Source organism: Balaenoptera acutorostrata, chromosome 3 (assembly GCF_949987535.1).
Source record: "Balaenoptera acutorostrata chromosome 3, mBalAcu1.1, whole genome shotgun sequence".
In the NCBI taxonomy this organism is placed as follows: Eukaryota; Metazoa; Chordata; class Mammalia; order Artiodactyla; family Balaenopteridae; genus Balaenoptera; species Balaenoptera acutorostrata.
This window is the reverse complement of record NC_080066.1, coordinates 82,998,725-83,024,258: the sequence shown is the minus strand read 5'-3', so window position 1 is coordinate 83,024,258 and position 25,534 is coordinate 82,998,725. Positions and strand designations below refer to the sequence as shown.

At 36.8% G+C, this 25,534-nt stretch overlaps 1 protein-coding gene across 1 annotated transcript in view; it reads right to left on the bottom strand.

The window, feature by feature from the left end:
• WDR72 (WD repeat domain 72) overlaps nt 1-25,534 on the bottom strand; it is a 202,100-nt gene that overhangs the window by 166,395 nt on the left and 10,171 nt on the right. The window contains exons 2-9 of the mRNA XM_057544023.1: nt 21,449-21,613; nt 15,788-15,894; nt 9,931-10,009; nt 8,641-8,815; nt 7,902-7,978; nt 6,745-6,864; nt 5,598-5,743; nt 5,118-5,217 (exon numbers count right to left, since the gene is read on the bottom strand). Of these exons, the coding sequence (XP_057400006.1) occupies nt 5,118-5,217; nt 5,598-5,743; nt 6,745-6,864; nt 7,902-7,978; nt 8,641-8,815; nt 9,931-10,009; nt 15,788-15,894; nt 21,449-21,601 (957 nt within the window). The 5' untranslated portion in view covers nt 21,602-21,613. The remainder of the gene's footprint in view (nt 1-5,117; nt 5,218-5,597; nt 5,744-6,744; nt 6,865-7,901; nt 7,979-8,640; nt 8,816-9,930; nt 10,010-15,787; nt 15,895-21,448; nt 21,614-25,534) is intronic.

Genomic DNA, 25,534 nt, shown 5'->3' with positions numbered 1-25,534 from the left:
AAAACCTCTTTTGATGTACAAATAAAAGGCACCCTGAAAAGGAAGCCAACTGCTGGTGCTAGAATTAAAGAAGTCTAAGAAAGTGATAGTTTCCAGTCAGAAAACACATGTTTGAAGGTCCAGACTTAGTTATTTTAGTGGAAAAATTCTATAATGTATCTCTAGAGAATATTAAGGGCCCAAATATTGCTACATTTAATCCTTACAACAAAGCTACATAGTAAATAAGCATTATTATTATTTCTGTTATAGAGATAAGGAAACTAAGACGAGAGGAGAAGAAGAAACTAATTCAAGACCAAGATATGTAATCCTCTATAGTCCCAAGAAATGAGAGCATTGAAGAAAAACAGTTCCAGTGAAGTGAGTTCTCTGAATAATTTTTTTTTTAAAGATTCAGAAGGCACTTTGGGGTCTTATACTTCTCAAGGCCACTATTTTTGTAGGTGTTAGAAATGGTACAATAAAACTTGGTTAGATTGGCTTCTCAAACTCTCTCAACCTTTGGGAACCTTAAAATTGAGTAGCCCAACTCTCTCATGATTTTGATATGAGAATGACGCTCCAGAGAGGCTGGGTGGTTACTGAAGTTGGTCGCAGCACATCTCCTCCCTCCCAGCAAAATGTGCTGCCCCTACAGCCAATGCTCCCCAGACGCTGTTACTCCCTCTACACTCACTTCTGTACTACCATTCCTCACTTGCTCACACCCACTCCTTGACACCTCAATCCTCCTCCTTTCCAGTAGTTTCCTCTCTAGTTCACATGAAAACTCCCTCAAAGCCCCTTATCATGTGATTCTGATTTTTCATCACAGTACCCAGTACCCATCACAAGAAGTACCCATCCTCCAAGAGGTATTAAAATAGTCATTAACAGTGAATTAAGTTTCATTAGGTCCCATTTGTTTATTTTTGTTTTTACTTCCATTTCTCTAGGGCATGGGTCAAAAAGGATCTTGCTGTGATTTATGTCAAAGAGTGTTCTGTCTATGTTTTCCTCTAAGAGTTTTATATGGTCTTACATTTAAGTCTTTAATCCATTTTAGGTTTATTTTTGTGTATGGTGTTAGGGAGTGTTCTAATTTTATTCTTTTACATGTAGCTGTCCAGTTTTCCCAGCACCACTTATTGAAGAGACTGTCTTTTCTCCACTGTATATTCTTGCCTCCTTTATCAAAGATAAGGTGACCATATGTGCGTGGGTTTATCTCTGGGCTTTCTATCCCGTTCCATTGATCTATATTTCTGTTTTTGTGCCAGTACCATACTGTCTTGATTACTGTAGCTTTGTAGTACAGTCTGAAGTCAGGGAGCCTGATTCCTCCAGCTCTGTTTTTCTTTCTCAAGACCTAATGAAACTTAAAAGCTTTTGCACAGCAAAGGAAACCATAAACAAGATGAAAAGACAACCCGCAGAATGGGAGAAAATATTTGCAAATGAAGAAACTGACAAAGGATTAATCTCCAAAATATATAAGCAGCACATGCAGCTCAATATCAAAAAAAACAAACAACCCAATCCAAAAATGGGCAGAAGACCTACATAGACATTTCTCCAAAGAAGATATACAGATGGCCAACAAACACATGAAGGGATACTCAACATCAATAATCATTAAAGAAATGCAAATCAAAACTACAATGAGGTATCACCTCACACCAGTCAGAATGGCCATCATCAAAAAATCTACAAACAATAAATGCTGGAGAGGGTGTGGAGAAAAGGGAACCCTCTTGCTCCGTTGGTGGGAATGTAAATTGGTACAGCAACTATGGAGAACAGTATGGAGGTTCCTTAAAAAACTAAAAATAGAACTACCATACGACCCAGCAATCCCACTACTGGGCAAATACCCTGAGAAAACCATAATTCAAAAAGACACATGCACCCCGATGTTCATAGCACTATTTACAATAGCCAGGACATGGAAGCAACCTCAGCGTCCATTGACAGATGAATGGATAAAGAAGATGTGGCACATATATACAATGGAATATTACTCATCCATAAAAAGAAATGAAATTGAGTTATTTATAGTGAGGTGGATGGGCCTAGAGTCTGTCATACAGAGTGAAGTAAGTCAGAAAGAGAAAAATACCATATGCTAATACATATATATGAAATCTAAAAAAAAAAAAAAAAATGGTTCTCATGAACCTAGGGGCAGGACAGGAATAAAGACGCAGACGTAGAGAATGGACTTGAGGACACGGGGAGGGGGAAGGATAAGCTGGGACGAAGTGAGAGAGTAGCATTGACATATATACACTACCAAATGTAAAATAGATAGCTAGTGGGAAACAGCTGCATAGCACAGGGAGATCAGCTTGGTGCTTTGTGACCACCTAGAGGGGTGGGATAGGGAGGGTGGGAGGGAGATGCAAGAGGGAGGGGATATTGGCATATATGTATACATATAGCTGATTCACTTTGTTATACAGCAGAAACTGACACAACATTGTAAAACAATTATACTCTAATAAAGATGTTAAAAAAAAAAGACTCTAAAAAAAGAAAACAAAACAAAACAGTGAATTATCTTGTGCTAACTGCCTGGATTCAAATCCTGGTTTTAGCACATACTAACTTTATTAAAAGAGCCAATTACTTGATTTAGGCAATTTACTTAACCTCTCTATATCTCATTTTCTCTAACTGTGAAAGAAGGCTAATAAATAAAAGCACCTACTATACGGGATTACTGTCAGGATTAATGAGTTGATAAAGGTAAGGTGCTTAGTATGGTGCCAGGCATTTGGGACATACTCAATAAGCAGTAACGATTCTTATTATCCATTCTCAAAACAAATGAGAAATTCACTCCAAAGTCCATTCCCAGACTCTGGGGCCAAACTGCCTAGGTTCAAATCCTGGGAATTAACCTTCCTGAACATCAGTTTCAAAATGGGGTCATGGTGGAAACTCATGTAAATAAGGCAGTGCGTATGTTTAACAATAGTAAGGACTGAAAAAAAAAGTTACCCATCATCATCGTCACTGTCATTACTCTTAGCTCATGCATCCAAATTCCTTATCTGCAATCCTCAGGCTGTTTCTATCCCATCTACTCCCACCTCAACACTGCAATCTTACTCCACAGCTAAGACCCTGGGAAGCCCAGTTCCTCGTCTCAGCAGCCAGGACCCCTACCACAAGTTTCAGTGATCATCAGCCATGACTTCAAGCTAGGGAGACTTTCCTAAAGCTGTTGGAATGAAGGAGGAGTCCCCATTTTTGCTACTACAACTCCATCAGCAGGTAAGTTCCTAGCATCACATGAGAACATGTTACTGTCACACATTGGGATTTAATTCTATGGCATCACTCCAAAAAACATGTTTACAGAGCATACTTCTCTAAGTTCATTGTATCTATCAAACTCACCTCCCTACGCCATGAAAATGCTTTCATTACTTTGTAACTGCACGAAACAATAAGAAGTCTTATACTTAGTGAATATTGGTGATGTTTTGAATAGGGAGAACAACGTCTGAATTTAGTTTCTTGGCCGGATAAAGGGCAAGCAAAGGTCTACAGATGAGTAGACCAGCTTCTTTTTGTTTCAGATTATTCTATTCATTTTCACTGGTTTCCAAGTACTTCCCACTTTTAAGATACAGAAACAACTGTGGTTGTCTAAACAAGAATTATACATCGACAGAAGACTCACAAATCTATGCTTTCACCTTTTGAGACACAAAGCAAGGTGGCTTCCCATAAGATTAGTATTTTTTTAAGTTAATTTGTAATCGCTGTTCTTTTTCCTCATAGTTATGTATAGCGTTGATATTTGCAGTAGACTAGAAGCTCCTAAAGGATATTTCTTATATCTAGCTTTCAGGGCAAACTGTGCTTTGTAAAAATGCATTCGGGAGCTAAAAAGGGAAAGTCCTTTAAAAAATAACTTAAAATGCCTTTCTGAGTAAGCCACAATAAAGCTTTTGTGATCAACAGCGAAACAAGGCTCTATTGCAACCGACAAATGACTTTAGAAATAGTATTCCACACCATAACTCTAAAGTTTGCCTATGCCCTAGTGGTACTTGAAGTTCCAATTTTTGGCTGACACTCTTAATCAAGTTTTTGCAACAAAACCTCACAGAGATGTTAAAGAGATGATACTGAACCATATGATTTGCAGCAGCTATGCTGCCTAATTAAGCAAACCATCACTGTAAAAAGTAACATGCTTCGTTGTTTGACACATCAATAATTCAAAACTCCTCCATTCTCCATGAAATACCTTTTTGGATAATTAACTGATGACTAAGTCCAATAGGTAAAAAAAAAAACCACTTTCATTGACACTAAAGTAAACTAACTGCTTAAATTTTCAGGCTTCATAGAGTGTCAAAGATATAACTCAGTCAAGTGAAAACCCACAATTACATCCTCAACTCTCTGCCAGGAATCATAATTATATTTGTTTTAACAAGAACATTTATTCAGAAGAATAGCTAAATGCATGTGAAAATGATCTCAATATACAGCTTCCTTAAGAATAAAAAAAAGCAGGATATAAGCCATTTGATAAAGTTTAAAAATTGAAGTAGATACATCAAAATGTTAATAACTTTGTATCAAACTACCTATTAGAAAGGTCAGTGGAAAAAATGTGTATGTATATATATATATGGTGGGGGAGAGAGAGGAAGAGAGAAAGAGAGAATGAGAGAGGGAGAGGAAATAAATACGGCGAATGTTGACAATTGGTGAATCTAGGTAAAGGGTATATGACTGGTCATTGTACTATTCTTACAACCTTTCAAATATTTGAACATTTTCCAATTAAAATAAGTAAATAAGAAAAATAAAAATATTCATAGTGAATATTTATGGCGGTAAAATTAGAAATTTTAATTCTCCCTTTTTTATCATTTATAATTATTCCATAATAAATATGTATTGTTTAGTTAAGCAGACTTAAAAAATAGCTTTTCTAAAGGCCAAGTTTTCTTCAGTAGCCATTAACAATTAGATTTAATTTTCTCGTTAACAACTTGATGTGATTCTTCAATTCAATTTTTTCAAGCCAGACTCTGTTACAGACAAAGCAACACTTATCTGAGAAGTGGAGTGAAACCAGCTTTGAGGCAGTCATTCTTTTCTTGCATTACCTTATTTTCCTGCACAGAAGTAGAGCACAGTAAATGAGGATAAATGGTCTCTTTAAGCACTCTTCCATCAGCAGGGTATATGCTTTTTGAAAGCCCACTGCATAGTGAAAAATAAAAAGCAAAGTTTAGAACTTTGGGGTTCTTTATTCGTGTTTTCCCCTCCCACTTTCAAAAGCCGGATGGTACCATTCAAGTTTCTAAACTCTAGTTAGAAATTGTTGGGTTAATAATTACAAGTGACTTTTTGAAAACCCAGCACCAGCTGTACAAGTTATACATGGTTAATCTCATTCCTTCGTCCCCTGCTGTTTTATACAAAGGCTGAAGCCTACCAAGCCCAGAGTAAATCTTCTAGTGCCAAAGTTGTTTTGTTCTGGTTTTTGATCATGGGCAGCATGTGGGGATTTTTCCATAATAAACCTCCCAAAGTTCATTTTCTACCTGAATGTTTTGTATGCCGCTCCCATCTGAGCCCACCTGTTCAGCAGCTGATAGATATAACTGTGACCATCTTCTGTCCAGATGATGATTCTGTGAGCAGCAAGCACCTCTCCACCAGCAAAGAACTGCCCGCTCCCACTAACTTCAGTCCAAAGAAGAGAAAAATCACAATAATCGTAGACCTAAAACACAGAAGGAATGATGCCCATTAACAGAAGCTTCCAATCTAATCTACCAAGGAGAAAGATAAATTACGCTTATCAAGACTATTTAGATAACAGTGTTAATGCAACAACATATTAATTATTAATATGAAGTATTAAGTATCATAACAGGCCACACTATACTCATGGACCAAGATAATATTTCACTAGTACTTATTTTTTCACATTTATCCTAGGTAGGTTTCAGTGGACAAACTATCTGACAGTATCATTCCAGAATGTGCCCATTAAGCACAGAGACCAAAAATCCCAAATTTTCTATGCAATTTTATTCTTTCCATATGGAGAGTCAAACCTGAACATTTGAAAAATTTATTACACACAAAAGAAGTTGATACAGTAGAAATCCTAAAGTACATGTTGAACCATCTACTTTACATTTTAGTTCAAAAATATATTATAAGCCTTTAAGTAAGACAATATAGTTTTGTTAACTGAGCCAAGTATATGAAACATCAGAGAAAAAAAGGATGCTATCAAATGATAATAACTTAGCTTTCCTTTCTTCTTGGAGATGTCAGTGAATATATTCACAAGAAAAGAATGTATATAGTCCCTAAAAACAAATGTAGTGACAAAGCAGAAAAAGAAAAAATATATAAAAATAAGACCAATGTATGTAGGTGAAAAGTATTAGTTTTCTTTTTAACTATAAAGTGCAGGCATCAACTCTTTAAAATAATCTGAGACAAATGCTCACTATTATAATAGTTTGTTATTAATAAAATTAGGGTATACTTTATATATACAATATCCTGGGAAGCAAAATTACCCACTGTAGTGAGAGGAAAACTGATAAAAGTCAGTCATAAAAGACAAGTAATTCCCTGCTGCGGTAATAATATTATAAAAAGTTTGTATCATATTTAAAACATATTCTTATAATTGTTGCACTGAACAAGATAAAAATCAAATTACATTTGTGTATCACTGGTACTTATTATGTTATTTTATAATACCTTCCAACATTTAGAAAATACCACCAGTAGAAGTCTCTCTGTATACGTGCAAAATCGTATTGTCCGGCAGTTCAGGGAATTAAGAAATTTGGATTCCTTTTCATAAACATCTTGCTTTTCCTTCAAAAGGAATAAAAACATTTTAGTACTAGTTCTAGTTAATTTATATAAAACTGTATGAGAAGACTCCTCCCCTCTAAGCCTGAAGTAGATCACACTGTTACTATAAAAAAGCACCCAATTTTCCTTTTGAGTTTTCTGAACTAAGAAAGTTACTTTGCAAAAGAAACCATGAAAAGGAAACCCACTTGAATTCAAGAATTCATTATATACAATCATTCAACAAACATTCTGTCAGGAAATTTGCTGCAGGATACTGAGAATATAAAGATATGAATAAGTTACTGACTTTCAGATATGGCAGAAAGATAAAACAAAAAAAAGTAAAATAATTTTTTCAAAATCCCTTGCAGTATCTTAATTGCTAACATAGAAAAACAAACAAAATGTTTTGAAAAGACAGAAGCGTAGCCAGCACAGAACACTTAGAACGCTATGTTCTCAATAAGTTTCTGATAACGCTGGGTGTGTGTTTTTTGGGCTCAGTATGCCAACACAATTCCCAGGTTTTCCCAACCAAGAAATTCTGAAGGATAGTCCAGAGTATGGGGCAGTTGAAACAGTTCTGTCAACTGCACAAATTCTATGACCGTTCTTTTGTCCATCACCTCGACTTGTAGCCTGATGCCAGGGAGCAGGTGAACATACTGGACTCCCAGTGTATGTTACCCCCATTGCCACAGCTCACAAAGAGCCAGAAGAAATGGGGTCTTCTGCTGTAAGGGACAGGGAAATATTCCACCATGGACTTTTTAAATTAAAATATAATCAATGTTTGTGTGTGTGTGCACGCGCGCATGTGCGTGTAGATAAAAACATTTGTATACATAGAGAGAAAAGGTTGGAAAGATACCATGCAATTGTTACCAATGCTCACAACTTGGAAGAGAGATAAGGAAAAAATACATGGACGTAAAACTTATATACTTATACATTATTTGGACTTTTAACAATGAGAATGTAACACTCTTATAATTTAAAAAATGTCAATACATATGCTTGAAATTGGAGAATAAAGGATAGTTACACAAGCCAACCTGAATGCTGTTGATAGATGAAGAGAGATCCCATACTTTGAGCTCACCAGCTACTGACACTACCAAGAGAGAATCTTCTGTAAAAACAACAAAGGTCATATATAAGCTGACCACTGTTATAACTGGTTGCTCTAAAGATCATTTCATAGTTATTTAAGGATTATGCAGGGCATGTAGGTAGAAAATACTCAGCTGGTTTTTTTAATTAAAAAAGTAAACATTTTAGATCACATTCTAAATTTGTTTTGCAATTTCAAAGTGACTCCCATGTAAAAGGAGAGCACCACTAAAAGCAGAACCACATTGCAAACCATCACGCTGGCAATACTAATTACACCTTCCTATTTCAGAAATAAGTAAGGAGCCAGCCTTCCCTCATTACAGGAACTGAATTCTCTTCATCACTACATCCAGAAGATACAGCAGGGCAAATCCAAGACTCCTGTTAATCCACAACAAACGCCTGCTTGTCACTCTTAAAATGTATCAAAGCAGAACTGGGTCATGGAAACACAGTGTCTCCTCTTTCCACTTCCTCATGACCTCTTGCTGACTTTCCAGTGATTTGAACCACTGGGATGGATGTTCTCAGTTTTTCTTTATCTGGCTTAGAGAGCTATCCCTACCAGTAGGTAAACATAAAGAAGCATTCTGAACTCTTGCCCAGTAATTTAACAAATAATTCAAGGGCGATATTTTTATACGCTATCTCTAGTGTTAGATAATACCTAACTCTTACCTTGAATTCTCATGGAATGAACAATGCACATGCAGTTGATCCAATCCGGAGACTGAGATGATATGAAAGTGTGAATAATAACCAAACTTTTGGCATCAATTATAAGAACATCTTGATATTCTCCACAACACAGAAGCCAGCCTTCTCCTATCATCCGGAATGAGCAGTGGTAATACTATGCAAATTGAATTCAAAGCAAAAGTTTAATTATCACTAGCAATTAACGTAATTTTGGCTGCGGTGAAGACTTCTCTGGATTTTAATTTTATCATCTATTCAACTAAGGTATTAGGCTAAATAACAACTAAAATTTCTTTTAGTTCAATTATTCTACACTTCTGAAGTGTTAATTTTGCCATTTATCTGACTTGCATTTCATCATTTTTCTGGAGAAGGGGGCTGTTTTGGGAAGAACTAATCTTATTCCAAGTCATGGAAAGCTCACAATTATATTAATTCTGGAATGCTATGTAGAACTAAACAACAAAAACCAGGCTTCTTACCCTAGCAACACTGCTACATCTTAAGAAGAAATAAAAGTGTTTGAAAAGCATTTGAGGAATTTTTGTGCCAAATAAATTTTGAGAATGGCTTTTATGAAAGTTTGAGTAATATAATCTACCCTTGACAAGCTCTCTCGCTATTCAGGTTTTGATCCCAGAAAGGAGTTCACGAATGTTTCAATGCAAGTCATCAATGCTAAAAGCAATGCATACAATATAAAAAGCAGTGTCAGTACCATGGACTCATACCTTACATATGCTTGGAGTCCACATACCAAAAGCCAGAATCTCTTTTAAGTATTGGGAAGTTATTATAAAGATTAAGGCTGTGCCTCTTGCTCTGTTTTCATAAATAAGAAATTCAGAACCTATCCATCCAAAAAAGGTTTAAACTGGAAGCAAAAAAAAAAAAAAAAAAAACTTCTTTGCTTTATAAAACTGTATGTCAATAAAATGGAATCGTTTCACGTGTGGGTCACTGTGTGCGTGTGTTTCGTGAGTGTAACTAAGGAAAAATAAGGAAATTGTTTTTCAAATTTGTCTATGTTAGAAAGATACAGAAATAAGAGAAAGAATAAGAAAAAAAATTGGTTGAATAGTTACTTTGGGGAAAGAAAAATGCCAAAAATAACAGATGATAACTGACAGTATTCTATTCTAATGACAAAAAAAAAAAAAATTCAAGAAAATAATCCCTCTAAAGACATGTCTTTAAATGTGTGCTTAGCAAATGCTCTGAAGGAGCTGTAGAATCTGGAGATGTTCTCAAGGAAGTGAACATACTTACACAGATTGCAGTGTGCCTGTAAGGAAGTGTGGCCTTCTCCACGCACTGTCCATTGGTGACATTCCAAACACACATCTCCCTAGCAGAGATAACTTTGTATTATTCTCTGTCATTTCCACTCAATTGGCTGGAATAATTTTTGTGCCACCAAGTTTTTCTTTAGTGCTGCACTTAAATGCAGGCTGATCATTTATGTGGTTTTTTGTTACAGATTACTGGGCAAGAAAATGTTGTGGTCATTAGCAGGGATGACATGCTGTATCTATGTCATTTTGTTTTGGTAATTACACCCTGCCACCAGCCTACAAACCTTACTTGAGTGCCAACCTGACCTACAACAAATTGTGGGGATGCAGCTATCACAGCCTGGGAGAGTGACAGTACAACAATCTTTCTATGGAAACTGCATCTTCTTGAAAATGATTTATTTTATTGAACTTAAACTACATATTCTGAAAAGCATAATACATCAAGTGTTGCATCTTTTGGAGCTCAGGTATCATTTTTGTAAAAATAAACAGTGCCACCAAGAGGCCACATTTGGTCTGTCATTGATACGCTTTATTTCTTTGCTTCTCCTGAAATCCTGAAACCATCCTTGCCACTAAATTGTTAGAAAATTCTCATTGTTTAGAAAACTCTGACTTGGTTACATATGTTACAAAGATATAGATACAGTTATGAAATACAGTTACAAATACATCCAGTATAGGGCAGTTTAAATCTGTATGATTTCAGTTCACAAAAACCAGAATGGCTGTTTCAGAGTTGTTTGATAATATTCTTCAGTTTTGACAGTTTCAACACATAAGCAACATTTTCCAAGGAAGAAAAATGAAAGCTTTATTGGCTTTAAGGGAGAGCCGCTATTAAGAAGCAAAAGACACAGACCAATAACAGTAAACGCTATATGCATTTGGTGTTTGCAGGCTTTGGGGTTTATTTTTAGCCAAACACTGGAAATCAATCTTTAAATCAATGGTTCTCAACCTAGGCTGATTTTGCCCCACAAAGGACATTTGACAATGTTTAGAGACATTTTTAGTTGTCACAACTAGGAACACGATACTGGCATCTAGTGGGGAAAGGCCAGGGATGCTGTTAAACATCCTACAACGCACAGGATAGTCCCCACAACAAAGAATTCTTCCGTGGTCCACAATGTCATTAGTGCTGAGGTTGAAAAACCATATCTTAGATATAGAACTAAATATTCATAGTGATTTTATTTCTCTCTGTTTATATCCAACTGTATGCCAAAAAGGATTTGAGGTAATCTGAAAAGACACACAACTCAATAAAACAGGGGGAAAGTGTGTGTGTGTGTGTGTGTGTGTGTGTGTGAAAAATAAGACTGAGAAAAAGGTAGAAATTGAAATAATATATCTCAAAGGATATATGTGTGTGTGTGTATATATATATGTAAAGAAATGGAACTTTAAGCAGCCATCAATATGAAATTTTAGCTCTACAAAAAATTTGAGTTTATCAGTGTGGTTCTCAACTCTAGCTGTGCATCAAGAATCACCTGTGAATATATAAAAATTTCTCCTCAGAGATTCTAATTTCATGGCTCTGTGTTGGGGTCCTGGCATGTGGGGTATTGCAAAGCTCCTGGTCAGTTAACCTGTTTCTAGATAACTCTATCTCTAAACCAGTGGTTCTAAAACTCTTGCTCTACGTTAGATTTATCAGGGAGGTTTTTAAAAATACTGGTGTCTGGGACCCAACCCAGACATCAAGCCAGACTAATTAAATCACAGTTTCTAAGGTTGGAGCCTGGGCATCAATAAAAGCTCTCCCAGTGATACTAATGTTTCTAAACTCTCTTGGATTCTAATGCCTTCCCTGTTGGTTTGCTTATCATCTTATTTTCTACCTTAAATTGGAAAAAAATACAAAAATATCACATAGTAAAAGTTGACTCCTTGCCAATCAATTCTATTAAAGAAAGAAAAGCAAATTTGTTGTATATCAAAAGTAGCATTGGCATGTTAGCTGGAACTGCTCAGTTATGTATCTAATAGGAAGACATGAAAAATAACTATTAAAATGAACATTCTTCTTTTTCTTTTCAAATACTGTTCCCCAACTTTGTACATAGATTAAATCACCTTCAATTATAAAAAGTTAATTTAACAATTTCCAAAATTTTTTAAATTCTTAATTTTTAAATTTCAATGAAAAGAAAATCACACAGGAAAAAATCCATAACATATAAAATTATATTATTATAGTCCCACTAAAAACTCCTTGAGAAAGAGCCTTTCTTTCTTATTCAACTCTACATCCCCACTTGAGCGCTTCAATAAAAATTCATTCAATGGATGCATAAATCAGTCACTACTCTTTCATCCACTTTCTATCTCTCAAAAGTACACTGTTTTCTCTTGGCCCTATTCTTATTCTCATATTTGTGTGCTTATAACACTGTTATCGTTTTGCTCAAATTTTAATGAAGCATCTAGAGGGAAAGGAGATACATATGAATGCTTGGTTTGCCATCTTGAATTACAAGTACATTACATTCTTCAAACTCACTTTTGTCTTCAGTTACACGTTTGGGTTTTCTTTGGCATTCTCAAGCTCCCATCTTCTTATGCCTATTTCTTAAATGTTGGTTTTCCTTAGTATCTTAGGCTTTCTTACATTCTCATATTTCACACTCTCTCTTGATGAGTCATCTACTCCCATGACTGCAGGCACCAACTATATGATGTTGGAAGTCCAGACCTATTCACTGGACTCTAGATTTCCACACACAACTAGTAATTAGATGTTTCCACCTGGATGACTTGCAGGACTTCACACTCCTCATACTTAAAATGACGCATAACACCTTCCCTCCTTTGTTCTCATTCTCAATGAATGGTATCATCACCAATGAGCTTCCCAAGTCATTCTTGAACTCACACATTCTCTCACTGCCGCAAATGTGGGGTACCCACTATTTCAAATATTTTCCTCTAAACCAGCAGCATAGGACTCTCCAGGAACATGTTAGAAATGCAAGTTCTTGAACCTCAGCCCAGACCTACTAAACCTGTGTCTCCGGGAATGGGGCCGAGAAATTTGTATTTAAACAAGCTCTGAAAGTGGTCCTGATGCAGGCTTAGGTTTGATGAACACTATCCTAGAAGACTCTAAGGCTGGGTGCCTGCCTGCCTATCTCTCTAGTATCATCTCTTGCTGGTAGTTGGAAATTTTATTAATAGTAATAACTCTCTTTATCAATGTCAAGGCTTTTTTGCCTTAAGGTTTTATTAACTATATATATTTATTAATATAATACTAAAACGGCTATATTAACATTAATTTCATTAGTATTTGCCCGATAAATCTCTTTCCATCCATTTACTTTTAACTTTTATATATCCTTATGCTGTTCTTGTTTTTTAAATTGTCTGACAATCTTTGTAATTTAACTGATGGGCTTAGTCCCTTTACTTAATTGAGATTACTGGTTTATTCAGATTTATTTCAATTACCTTATTTTGTGCTATTTGTCTCATTTATTGTTGTCCCCTTTGGATTAAACAACATTCTTTTTCTTTTTTTAAATTGGAAGATATATATTCTGTTTCTTTCATTTTTATTTCTTTTGTCTGTTCTTTTAGCAGCTACCCTGGAAATGTCAGCATGTATATCTAGCTTAAAGTCTAAGGTTAATCACCATCTTTACCCACCTCTAGAACACCAGAACACACGGAGTCTGATCGCTACACTTATGATATGCAGTTGTTGATTAGGATTTTGTGTATGTGGGGGGGAGGTGGATGGGAGGTACATATAAACAATATTGTAATATAATCTGTGCTTATTTAAATTTTCTAAAACTTTGCTGGGTTTTGTTCAATATTCCTTCTTCCATCAGATCTTCCTTCTGAAATCATTATTCTTACTGAAAAACATAATTTCGAATTTCATTATTTATAGAGGGTCTGTTGGCAGTGAACACTCTCAGTATTTGTCTTAAATGTTACTGTTTTGCCCTAATTTTTTGAAGATGATTTTGCTAGAGATATAACTCTAAGTTGATAGATATTTTCTCTCAACTTTTAAAAGATATTTCACTGCTATCTAATTCTCATTTTACTGTTAAGAAGTCAGCTCTCAGTTTAATTAACTTTCCTTTAAAAGTAATCTGCTTTTTCTCATCGCCTACTTTCAGGCTCTTCTCTTTTTCTTCTGCATTCCATCATTTCAACATCAGGTTCCAGGTGTTTATTTCCTTTCATTTATCCTGGAATTCACTGGGGTTCCTGAATATTAGGATTTTTGCCTATAGATGAAGTAATACTAAGTGAAAAAAATGAAAAACTAAAAGTCAGGAAGCAAGTCATGATCAGCATGAATCTGATAACGTTGGAAGCAGAAATGTTAAGCCAACGGTCACTTCCTAGGACTTTTAAAAGCTAAAAAAAATATATATATATCATTGTTACTTAGGAAGTAATAGGTCGAGCCTAGTAATTTTAACAAGTTTCAGCAGATTGAATTAGGATTTGCTAAGTATGCAGTAGCTAAAGTGTAGGTACTGCCTAAGGAGAATCTCATAGATGCAAGGTGTCAGACCCCAAAGAAAATTCAAATCATCTTGGAAAAGGAAGACCAATCAGACTCCTTGGCTCTTTAACAATCATATTTATAGGACTTATACAGCTGAATTCATCTATCATCAAGAATATGTCCATTAACCCCTAGTTTCTTTTTTGGAGCTAGACCACTATGGACAAAAACCTCAAGGTAGAACTCAGTTATACTTTTCAGATCTATTTCTCACTCAGCTATTAATTTTATCAATGGTGCAAGTAGTCTCAGAAGAACTAACCATCCCCCAAATTCTCTAGATTGGGAATAAATATCTCAGCCTATGTAGCAGGCTTCGAGGCAGCCCTAGTGTATGAAAGCTAAGCAGTTGTTTAAAAAGAATGTACTAGGACATTTCATTTTTGCTTCCTCCAAAGTTCAATCTCTCTAAGTATAACAATTATGTCTTTGCTATAAGCTATGAGAATAGGTATCTCTTTGATGTCTGTACCACTAGCCATTTTGTTAAACTATTCCATTTTTAAAAGTTGGACACTTGATTCCTCATTCTTCTTTTGGGTCTCAGAATTCTAAGCCATATAATTTCTCCTTGGGTTAAAAACAAAAAAGGAGGAGATTCTCTTGTTTCAACCAGCAACCCAATCCCTCATTCGCAAACACATGCTGAATGGATTCCGCATTCCTGAGTGTAGTTTGGCAAACATCTCATCAGCAGAGTAGTTCACAGTAGCTCTTCCATCAGTGGGGCTTTTTCCTACAGCTAAGTCCTGTTTCATTGGAACAAACCTCCTTCCAAGAAACTGCACCCAGATCACTATGTTCCTTCTCCTTCTCACTCCCACGTCCCAATTATAAGTGAGTCCTCTCCTCTGTTTTAAAATGATATCAGACAAGTGTACAACATAAAGATCATAACTGCTGAATTGTTTCACAAAACTATGAAGGCTTGCATGGATTTGCTTACTAGCTCAAAGTGAGTTACTACATGAAAAAAGACAAGCGCCCAGACTTTTCCATTTTCAGTTCTATAGTAGGCGGCATTTGCCAACATCCTTTACACAATGAGGCAACCACAAGGCCTGATACATGTTGGGATGTTTAAAGATTGAGAGTCATAGTACTGATTACTTTCCTTGGGACTGTCACACAAGTTATTCAACCATTCAAGATCTAACTTTTCCTATATGTAAAAGGAATATGTTAATCACTAACGTTTCCTTCAGCCCTAGAATTCTGTATCCCATCAGAGTTTTTAAAAAGGGAGAAGGAACAGAAAAGGGTGCACAGTTCCACACGTCTTACCTACCCATTTTCAGCAGCACTAACTATGAAGGGCTGTTTAGAGAAGTCTCTCGCTCTCGCCAAACACGCCACTGAAGCTGAGTGACCAAAAAGAAGTTCTTTGGCCGAAATCTGAAAATGATGAGGGTAAGTGTTTAAATAGCTGTAAACTTTTTAGTAGAAGAATATAACATGACATTATATAATTATTCATAATTCTAATTAGGAATGCTGTTATATTATGTTTTTGCTGTACATAAGTTTCAGGAAAACTGATATATGGCATATCAAAATCCCCAGAATAATAAACTTCTAGGTAAAGGAACTGTGTTACACACATTTTTTTTTGTTTTTTGTTTTGCAACTGTCATGAAACCTAGATGACTGCTGGACCTGTTTTACAACATCTAGGTTTTGAATACAAATAAATCAGTGTTGACGTTTATTATGCACAAAATGTGCCTCAAACAATAGTAGCATATTTATGTGCAGATTTCAGAATTCAGAAATGAGTTTACAAAATAATGCAGAGAAAATATTACCCTTTTTGTAACCATTATAATGCCTTATTTGAATTCCTGCCTCAGAAACAGTAAAAATTAACTTGTCAACATTAGAAATAAAATTTTAACTAAGCCAGCTTAGTTAAAATGCCATTTCAAAATGCCAACTTTTTCTCCTATGTGTGAATTTTAAAAATGACACCAAGGACTAATTCTTCCATTATCTCATGTGTGAAAGAAGTCTGTTCCTCATAATCCAACCATAACAATAAGAACAAATTATTTCATAACATAATTGTTCTCTGCCTTCCTCTTATTTCTATATTAATCGAAATATTTCTTTAAAAGATCTGTTATCAGAATAAATTTCTAGTGCTACAAAGAGCATTTTGCAGTTGGTTCTAATCACTTACAATCCAAGTTCTCTACCTTCCTCCTGGGAAATACAGGTTCCATCTCAGAAAACAACATACTATCTTTCCCTATCATCACACTTGGGAAAGCGTACCTCTATGAATTTAACCCTTGTCCTATACATTACAGACCAAATTAAGCAATGAATCAGGGCAAATCAAAGATACTCCTCCTCCAGAGAAAATCCACTAGGGACAAAATGTCAGAAGAGAACACCATTGCCTTTCATATGAAGTCTTCATTCTGCTACTAAATCTTCACATGTAGTTGAATAAGCTGTGACAATTCACTCTAATCTCCTCATTTTATCACACATTCTGCTGTGAAGAATAACAAAAACCTCTACAATCACACCTAGTCATTGCCATGATGAAATCCAGGAAACCTTTACTTCTATTCGTGGGCTCCACCTTTATGAAGTATTGGTCCCCCTCACTCCCACCATAGTACAAATAGAAAAGGGAAAAGAACACACAACTTGATGAGCATATACCATATTCCAGGCACTCATGCAACTATGAACAGGGTTTAATCCCCATTTCACAGCTGAGGAAATTAGGGCTCGAAGAATAGAAGTCATTTGCCCAACACTACAGAGTTGGTAAATAACAGACCTAGATTTTGACCAAGACCTCTATTCTTTTTCTCTACTCAACATTGCTGTTCTTCATTTTGTCACTGTCGTGTTTCCTTCTGAGTATAAAACAGGAAGAAAAATAGAACATACTGATACTAAGAGAATATACCTGAGAGAATGTTCAGAGTTCAACTTTTTCTATGCTCACAGGTATGATGAATGCCAGCAATCAAGACCAAAAGGCCCAAGAGAGGAAGTTCCTAGCATGGGACTTGGAGAAGCTCCCCATTGGCAGACCTCACAAAGTTCTGGGGAGAGCACAGGGCTTTGGGAGTCAGACCCTGAGCCTGGAAGCAGAATGCTTAACCTAGATACGTGATGAGCAGCCAGGACAGGGAGACACTTATTCTCCAGCTCCCCTGCACCCTGCCATCCCACCACCCATGGACAGGGAAAGTCTGAGATGTGTACTCAATCCCCTAATGAATGCTTGGATACTCCATGTACAGACCTTAAATCAGCTTCTTTCCTTCCCTATTCCTATTCTCTAATCATCTCTATTTCTTATACAGAAACATGATACTCTCATTCTACCAGTCCTACCCATCTCCCAAACCCCAAATCTGGAAGGTATCTTTGCCTGTTCCTGCTCCTTTAGCTCACATCCAACTGGTTTCTCAGTTCTGTCCATTCTCTCCTCTTAACATCATTCCAGGTTTCATCTCCTCTTCATTCCCATTGCCACTGATTTGGTTCATAGTCAAGAACTTTCCTGACTACATTACTGTAGAAGCCTCCTGCCCAAAGTCCCTGTCCCTTACCTCATCTCCTTCTCCCTTCAATGTGCCCTTAATACCAAGTGATATTCTAAATTACAAATATAATAAAATAGTATTATGTCATCTCCTCAAAATCCCTTAATATTGCCACTGCTTTTAATTAGCACGTAGTGTTAGCGATTGCTAGTTAAAAAAAAAAAAAAAAAAAAATCTAATCTCCGCAGCATGTCAGATTCCACGTTGAGTCTGCTCTGTCCTTTCCAGATGTGCCTGTCACCTCTAATTTGCCCTTTATGTTCCAGGTCTGCTCCACTGCTTTCACCAGTTCCCTGAAGGCAAAATAGTCCTGCCTTCCACACACACACTTATCATTCTGTCTGCAATCTCCTCCCACCTGCTTTTCCTGTTCAAGTCTGATACATCCTTTAGAATTCAGCTCAGGCATCACCCTCAGAAAGGCTTTCCCTTGAAAAGCACAGTTCTCACTGATTAGGATGGCTATTAAAAAAACAACAGCAGCAATAGAAAATAACAAGTGTTGGTGAAGATGTTGAGAAAATGGGAACGCTTGCACACTGCTAGTGGGAATATAAAATGGTGCAGCCACTGTAGAAAACAGTTTAGAAGTTCCTCAAAAATTTTAAAATAGAACTACCATATAATCCATCAGTTCTACTTCTGAGTACAGCCCAAAAAAGTGAAAGCAGGGACTCAAACATACGTTTATACACCCAGGTTCATGGCAGCATCGTTCACAATGGTCAAAAGGTGGAAGCAATCCAAATGTCCACTGAGGAATGGATAAACAAAATGTGGTATATAAATACAATGGAATGTTATTGAGCCTTAAAAGGGAAGGATATTCTGACATATCCCACAGCATGTATGAGGACATTGTGTTTCGTGAAATAAGCCAGTTGCAAAAGGATAAATACTGTATGATTCTACTTATATAAGATACATAGTAAGGTCAAATTCATAGAGACAGTGTGTATCCCACCACTTTACAGCTTCCTAATTACATGTCTGTCTCCTCCACTAGACTCTGAGAAACCTGAAGGAGGAATCTATACCTGTGACAAAAGGCATCTGTGTAGTTCGTCTAATGACTGCATAAGTGAGTGTCCTTAGGTTTGTTTTTCCACTTTATTTGGTGGTGAGTGAGCGTTTAAGACTACAGAGCGTGATTATTCTCTTACCTAAACCCTTTTGGAGAGGGGAAGAAGCTTTCCACATTTAGTACAAGGAAGAAATAAAGAGCTCCCAGTTCATTTTACACCCCACCTCCCTGCAGTGTCCTTCTCCCCTTCCTACTGTCTTCCCCTGCTATGCCCATCGGCCTCAAGCTGCCCTACAGCCACTCAATCAACCACGTGGTCATAACCTCTCTTCAAATCTCCCTTGTCTTCAAGGCCTCTCTTCTTCTTCCTCTGGCTGAATTATTCCTTTATCTCTATATTTTAAAACAAAAATCAAATTAAACTACTAAGCATTAAAATATCAGTGATGGAACACCCACTTGACTATCTTACAGATACCAAGAGGATTTGTTGAGAACTCAAAAATGCCCTGATTTTTGAAAAGCCTAGAATCTTCCCTGCTAATAGTTGACCCATTGTCATGTAGGGGCAAGATTCAAAGGAAAAATAAGAGAAGATGTTCATTCTTTCTGGTCCTATGATTAGCCATAGAAAATCTTAAGGAAAACCCTTATGTGGAAAATCTCACACTCATACTAATCAATATCTTACTTGTGTTACTAACTTTTTCACAATGTCCTCACAGTGAATTTCCAAAACATAAAACTGATCCAATCTCCTTCTTAAGTCTTCTCAATGATTCTTCTTGTTCCTTACACCCCTGCCAATCTGATTCCCATTCCCACCTCATATTTCTAACCGTGATTTCTCAATATCAGCAACTATTAGAATTTGGGGTGGAATAATTTTTTTGCTGTGAGGGGCTGTCATGTGCACTACGGCAGCATCCCTGGCCTCTGCCCACTAGATGCCAATAGCATCTCCCTTCCCATTGCTCTAACCCCAAGCAGAAGACTTGCTCCTAAGAAAAGCATGAAATAACTATTCCCACTGAAGATGAAGTACAGACTGACCCCCACAAGGAGCACCCTGTATTATAACATAACTGCACTGGCAGTTACTAGCCTATGTCCTTCCTCTACGACACTGCAACCAGTTGTGCAGCCAGTACCAGGTCTTCTCATTCACGTTTGAACTCAGGTACCCACCGTACTGCCTAACGTATAAAATGCACCCAATAAATGTATGTTGAATAAATACCAGGAACATATGTAAAAAGATATAGATGCTAGGATTCCAAATTTCTTAAGCTTATAGCAACCTACATATTACAAGACAACTACTTCAGCCAGGAAACACTACACTCCAATATTAGAAAAAGTAGCAAGATAGTTTAAGCCATTTAGGATTTTAAGTTTAGACTGTAAGAGATAATAAAGGCAAGGGCCAATTTCAAAGCTCAGCTGTTGCAATATACCCAGTCCTTCTTTCAGGAATGTTCATAAACATTGAGCTGAGCTGATCTGCTTGCAGTTTTTGGCAGTCCTGTAGTGTAACTGCTCAGTGATGGCAGATGTTAATTAATTACACTATAAAACATAATTACAATTAATTGTTAATTTAGGTTTTAAAGTTACAAACTTTAAAGGCTAAAAATAGTCTTTGATCTTTAAAAGCCTTCCTAATGAGGGCAGTATACTTTAAGTACATCATTAGTTTAAGTGTTCAAATTGGGTCTAGAGGCTCCTAGAGCTAAGCAAATATCTATTCCAATATGTTAAATGTTTATGAGTTGGGACAAGAACAATTAATTGCTAATCAATGGGCCAAATCCTAGGTGAGGTCAGGTTCTGAAATAGGAGGACGACAATAGTAAATTGGATTTAGAGCTTTTTGATGTGACCTGTAAAAATCACAGGCAAGCAGAGACTAAAAGAATGGCAAGAAGGCCAAACTGGCAGAAACACACAGATAATTAAAATATTACTCATTTAGTTAATAGTGGTTTTCAAGGGTGCCCTTTGTTTAGATTAATGAGCCATAATTTTTAGAATTATACTTACATGTCCGTAGTTCAGTTACTTAAACATATAATTCAGGATATAAAATAGTAAAACTCAGCATAGCTTAAAGCATGATAACACTTAACTGGTAGCTAAGATTGGTGATATTCATAATATAATTTTCAAATATGATCTTGATCCATCATATAATACTTCATGTTTCCAAATTCAGAAGTAAAACCCATTTATTACTTTGGTAAGTAACTTTTTAACAACCATGCAAAACTTCCACTGTCATTGCGGGCAGAAGCAGCAAGCTGTGTTTATTTTATGAGCTCTACCTGCTTCAATAGTAATAGTTTTCACTCACCTTTAGTTCAGATGAGAGATTCCAGAGGCAGAGTTGACCCTCTTGACTTCCCGTCACAATCATTTGCTGGTCATCAGTGATCATGATGGCAGTGATGCTGTGAGGAGGTGCCTTCCTTCCCCAGAGTGCCACAGCCTGTAGGGAGGACCTCATGGTAAAGGAATCCTGGGCACACAGAGATGGGAAGACGTGTACACAGTTATCATTTGTAAATTTTGAAAATTGATCATCTCATAAATGTTTATGATGACACAGACTTGAACAATGTGTTCTCTCAGAGCTGTGGAGAAAGGTGTGTCCCCATCAAACAGAGAGGAATGTAGTCAGACATTGAAATTACCATGCCCATTGTTAATTAGTCAAAGAAGAATGATTTTTATTCCAATTCTTGATGATTGATGCTAACCCGTGAGAAGGATAGGAATAGTCTACCCACCCCACACCCAGCTCTGACTATGGGTGACCTTACCCACACCAAAGTCCAGCTAGGCCTTTCAAGAAGAATAGAGTTGTCTAGAGTTGTCTACACACTATAATTTGAAGACAAATTTGCAGACTCTCTTTCCCCAGAAATGTCACCTCATCTAAGTAACAAATATCTGAACTTTGCTATTAAAAAGTAAATATCTTTGTAAGTGTATTAAAATCCTTAATAGTCATAAGATTCCTAACACATCCAAATAAGAAAACAAAAAGCACAAAAGTCAAACCACAAGAAATCAGATCTCAACCAGAGTTCATCCTGAACAGTCCAGATTGCTAAATGTAGTAAAAACAGACCTGGTATTCAGAGACCTAGCTATAGGGCTGCTTTACCACTTATTTATTACCTTTATTTCCATATTATAATGGTTATATGCAGTAAAATGAGGATACTATCACCTACATTGCCTACATCTCAGTATTCTTATGGGCAATAAATCCAGTGATGCAAGTAAAAGCATGTAGGTATAATTATACGTACTATGCTATCATTATACTACTCATAAACTATAATCTAGAATTGCAGGCAAGAAATGGCTTTGGGGATCATTAATCTGATCCCCCTCACTTACAAGAAAACTAACAATGAGAAATAGATAACTCTTAGGATCAGTTCTAATTCTGAGATTCTGAGAGACTAAGTGAGTACAGTGAGAATAAGTAACAGATTAAAAGGCTGCACATCTCAGAAGGTTTCACATCACTTTTTTCAGACTTTCTCTCGCTCTCTTTTTTTTTTTTCGGCAGAAAAATTTTAAAATTAGCCCCAGAAACTTGGTGCCTTGCTATCAACAGGAGAGAGAGTAAATCCATGTTTTCTGAGACCCTGTACAATTCCCCAGAAATGTCTAATCAAAAACAAACCTCAGGGGCTCCCCTGGTGGCGCAGTGGTTAAGAATCCACTTGCCAATGCAGGGGAAATGGGTTCGAGCCCTGGTCTGAGAAGATCTCACATGCCCCAGAGCAACTAAGCCCGTGTGCCACAACTACTGAAGCCCGCGCGCCTAGAGCCCATGATCCGCAACGAGAGAAGCCACTGAAATGAGAAGCCCGCGCGCTGCAACGAAGAGTAGTCCCCGCTTGCCGCAACTAGAGAAAGCCCACGAGCAGCAACAAAGATCCAACGCAGCCAAAAATAAATAAATTAATTAATTAATTTTAAAAAATGTACATGCTATTATTACTTCTAAAATCTATCATGATCTTTTAATCAACAACTTCAGGTAATATTAGGGTCCTCAGATTTAGCAAATAAAAATACAAGCTGTCCAGTTAAATTTGAATTTCAGGTAAACAACAAATAATGTTTTTAGTGTAAGTATGTCCTAGACAAGATTTGGGACATGCTTATAAAAATTATTTATTGTTTATCTGAAATCCAAACTGAACTGGGTATCCTATAGGCATCTTAGGGCCACTGGCGACCCTAAGTTGCAGCCAAAAGGGAGCCTTGATGATAGAAGATCACTATCATCTCCCTCCCTCCTTCTACAGACAAGAGAATGAAAGCTCAGGAAAATTGTTTACTTGGCCAAAGTAACCCAAGTAGAGAGTGGCTGAGTAAGAACTGGAACCTGGTCTCTTAAGACTCCACCTAGAACTCTCCTCCTGTACACCATGACAAAGACAACCCAGGCTTCCCCACCAGAGAGTCTTAGTGACAGGCTAAGCAAAATTCTTTATGTCGGTATTTCTTTAAAAATAAAAAAAAACAAAAATAAATAACAAAAAGCAAATAGTCAAGTAAAACAACAACAATAAAACCTCTTGTCCATTCAGGCACCAGTGTGGCCTACATCATCTCTAAAAGCTGTGTTAATGCTTCCTGGTCCTTTCTCCATAATTACGAGAAAGCACTAGAGAAGACAACACACCGTTACAGCCCCCATCTTCGTTCTCACCTTCGTCTTCTTCCCTGTAACAAGTTGCTTTTATCTCTCTGACTTGTCTGATCTGAGGCTAGCAGAAAAATAAATATGAGGCAAATGGGGTTTTGTGGCTGGTGTCTACTGGACACTGGAATTGTTTAGCTTGTCATAAATAGCTCTCTTCAGGGACATGCCCTGACATTGAGTCTGCCTCGCCAGCCTCGAACACAAAGACAAACATCAAACCCCTTTACTGAGGACAGTCAAAAAATACAAAGGACGTACTCCGCACTTACCATCCATGAATTCTGACAACAACCTCCTGACCAAAGTAAACATCTGTGAGGAAAGTAAAAATAGTATAGCAGTTCGTAATACAAGCTTTGGAATAAAACAGATCTGGGTTTGAATCTCGTATCTGCCTCTTACAGTTATGTGACCTTTGAATCCCATCTCTTAAGTGGAAAGGAATCCTACTTACTTTCTTCAAAACTCATACTTAGGTACTGTGAGAGACACAAATAAATTGCCTCATGATTCTCTCCTTCAAAGAAGATAACTTGGTCATCTTGAGCCCAGAGGAAGTTTCGTTACCCAGTTTTAAGTTTAGGTTAAAAAAGCTTGGGGTTTTAACATGCATCAAATTGTACACTTTAAATGAATGTACCTTATTGTATGTAAACTATTCCTTAATGAAGCTGAAAAAAATAAATAGATTGGAAATTAGAATAAAGCAGTTTGTTGGATGTCAGCTAGCTAGTCAGTGGCAATAAATTGGGAGAGGACAAAGTGGGGCTTTATGAAGCAACAAGGAACAGATGTAAGCTGAAGAGAAACGTACCTGGGTATCAGGGTAGGCCAGCATGAGAGCTACTTTAAAACCGGGAAATGAAGCAAGGAGCTTCAGGAATCCATGGGACCTAAGGGTTTGTGCTCAGCTGGTCTCAGCAGAAGCCCTATCCCCCAAAACCTGTTTGTTTGCAGATGCTCCCAAAGCAAAAGGTCTTATTTTATCAACAGATTGTAATCAGATCATTCCTTAGGAAAGGTAAAAAATTGTTTCTATAAAGTCATAAGCTGCCCAAGGCATATTTGAATAACATATAAAAATCCATCTGGTTTACCCAGTGGAGCGTGACAATTTCAGAATTAACCCCTAACCAACATCAAAGCCAAGCTCCTCCAAAAATGTTATTATTGAGTGATTAACTGCTACTTAAGAAATGCTACAAAGTAATGTGTTTTAGGTAGGGAATACCATGGTAGGTAAAGTCAGTGGTAAAATAACCCAGAGATCAAGGGATGAATTAGACAGATACACAAAATAATCTCAGAACTCCACACACGCATGATCTGAAACAAGTCTAAAACCAAACAGCCAAGAAATCACATCCCTATCACTACACGGATGAGGTTTCCATCACAGCTTGCAACTCTACCAGTCTTGTGAGTAAAAGATTGCAAAGCATTACCTTCAAATTTCATCTCCTTGCTTATTAAGCTGTAGAGCAACAGATTTAAAATAACCCCATTAATGCCAAGTGTGTTCCATTTACAGACAATGTCGAACAGATGAGCATTTGGCCAGAAAAAGAAACAGGAGAAAGACAACTCATTCCTTTCTGGATGGCTCCTTCGCTTTTTAAAAAATTTTAGTTTTTATTGAAGTATAGTTGATTTACAATGTTGTGTTAGTTTCAGGTGCACAGCAAAGTGATTCAGTTATATATATAT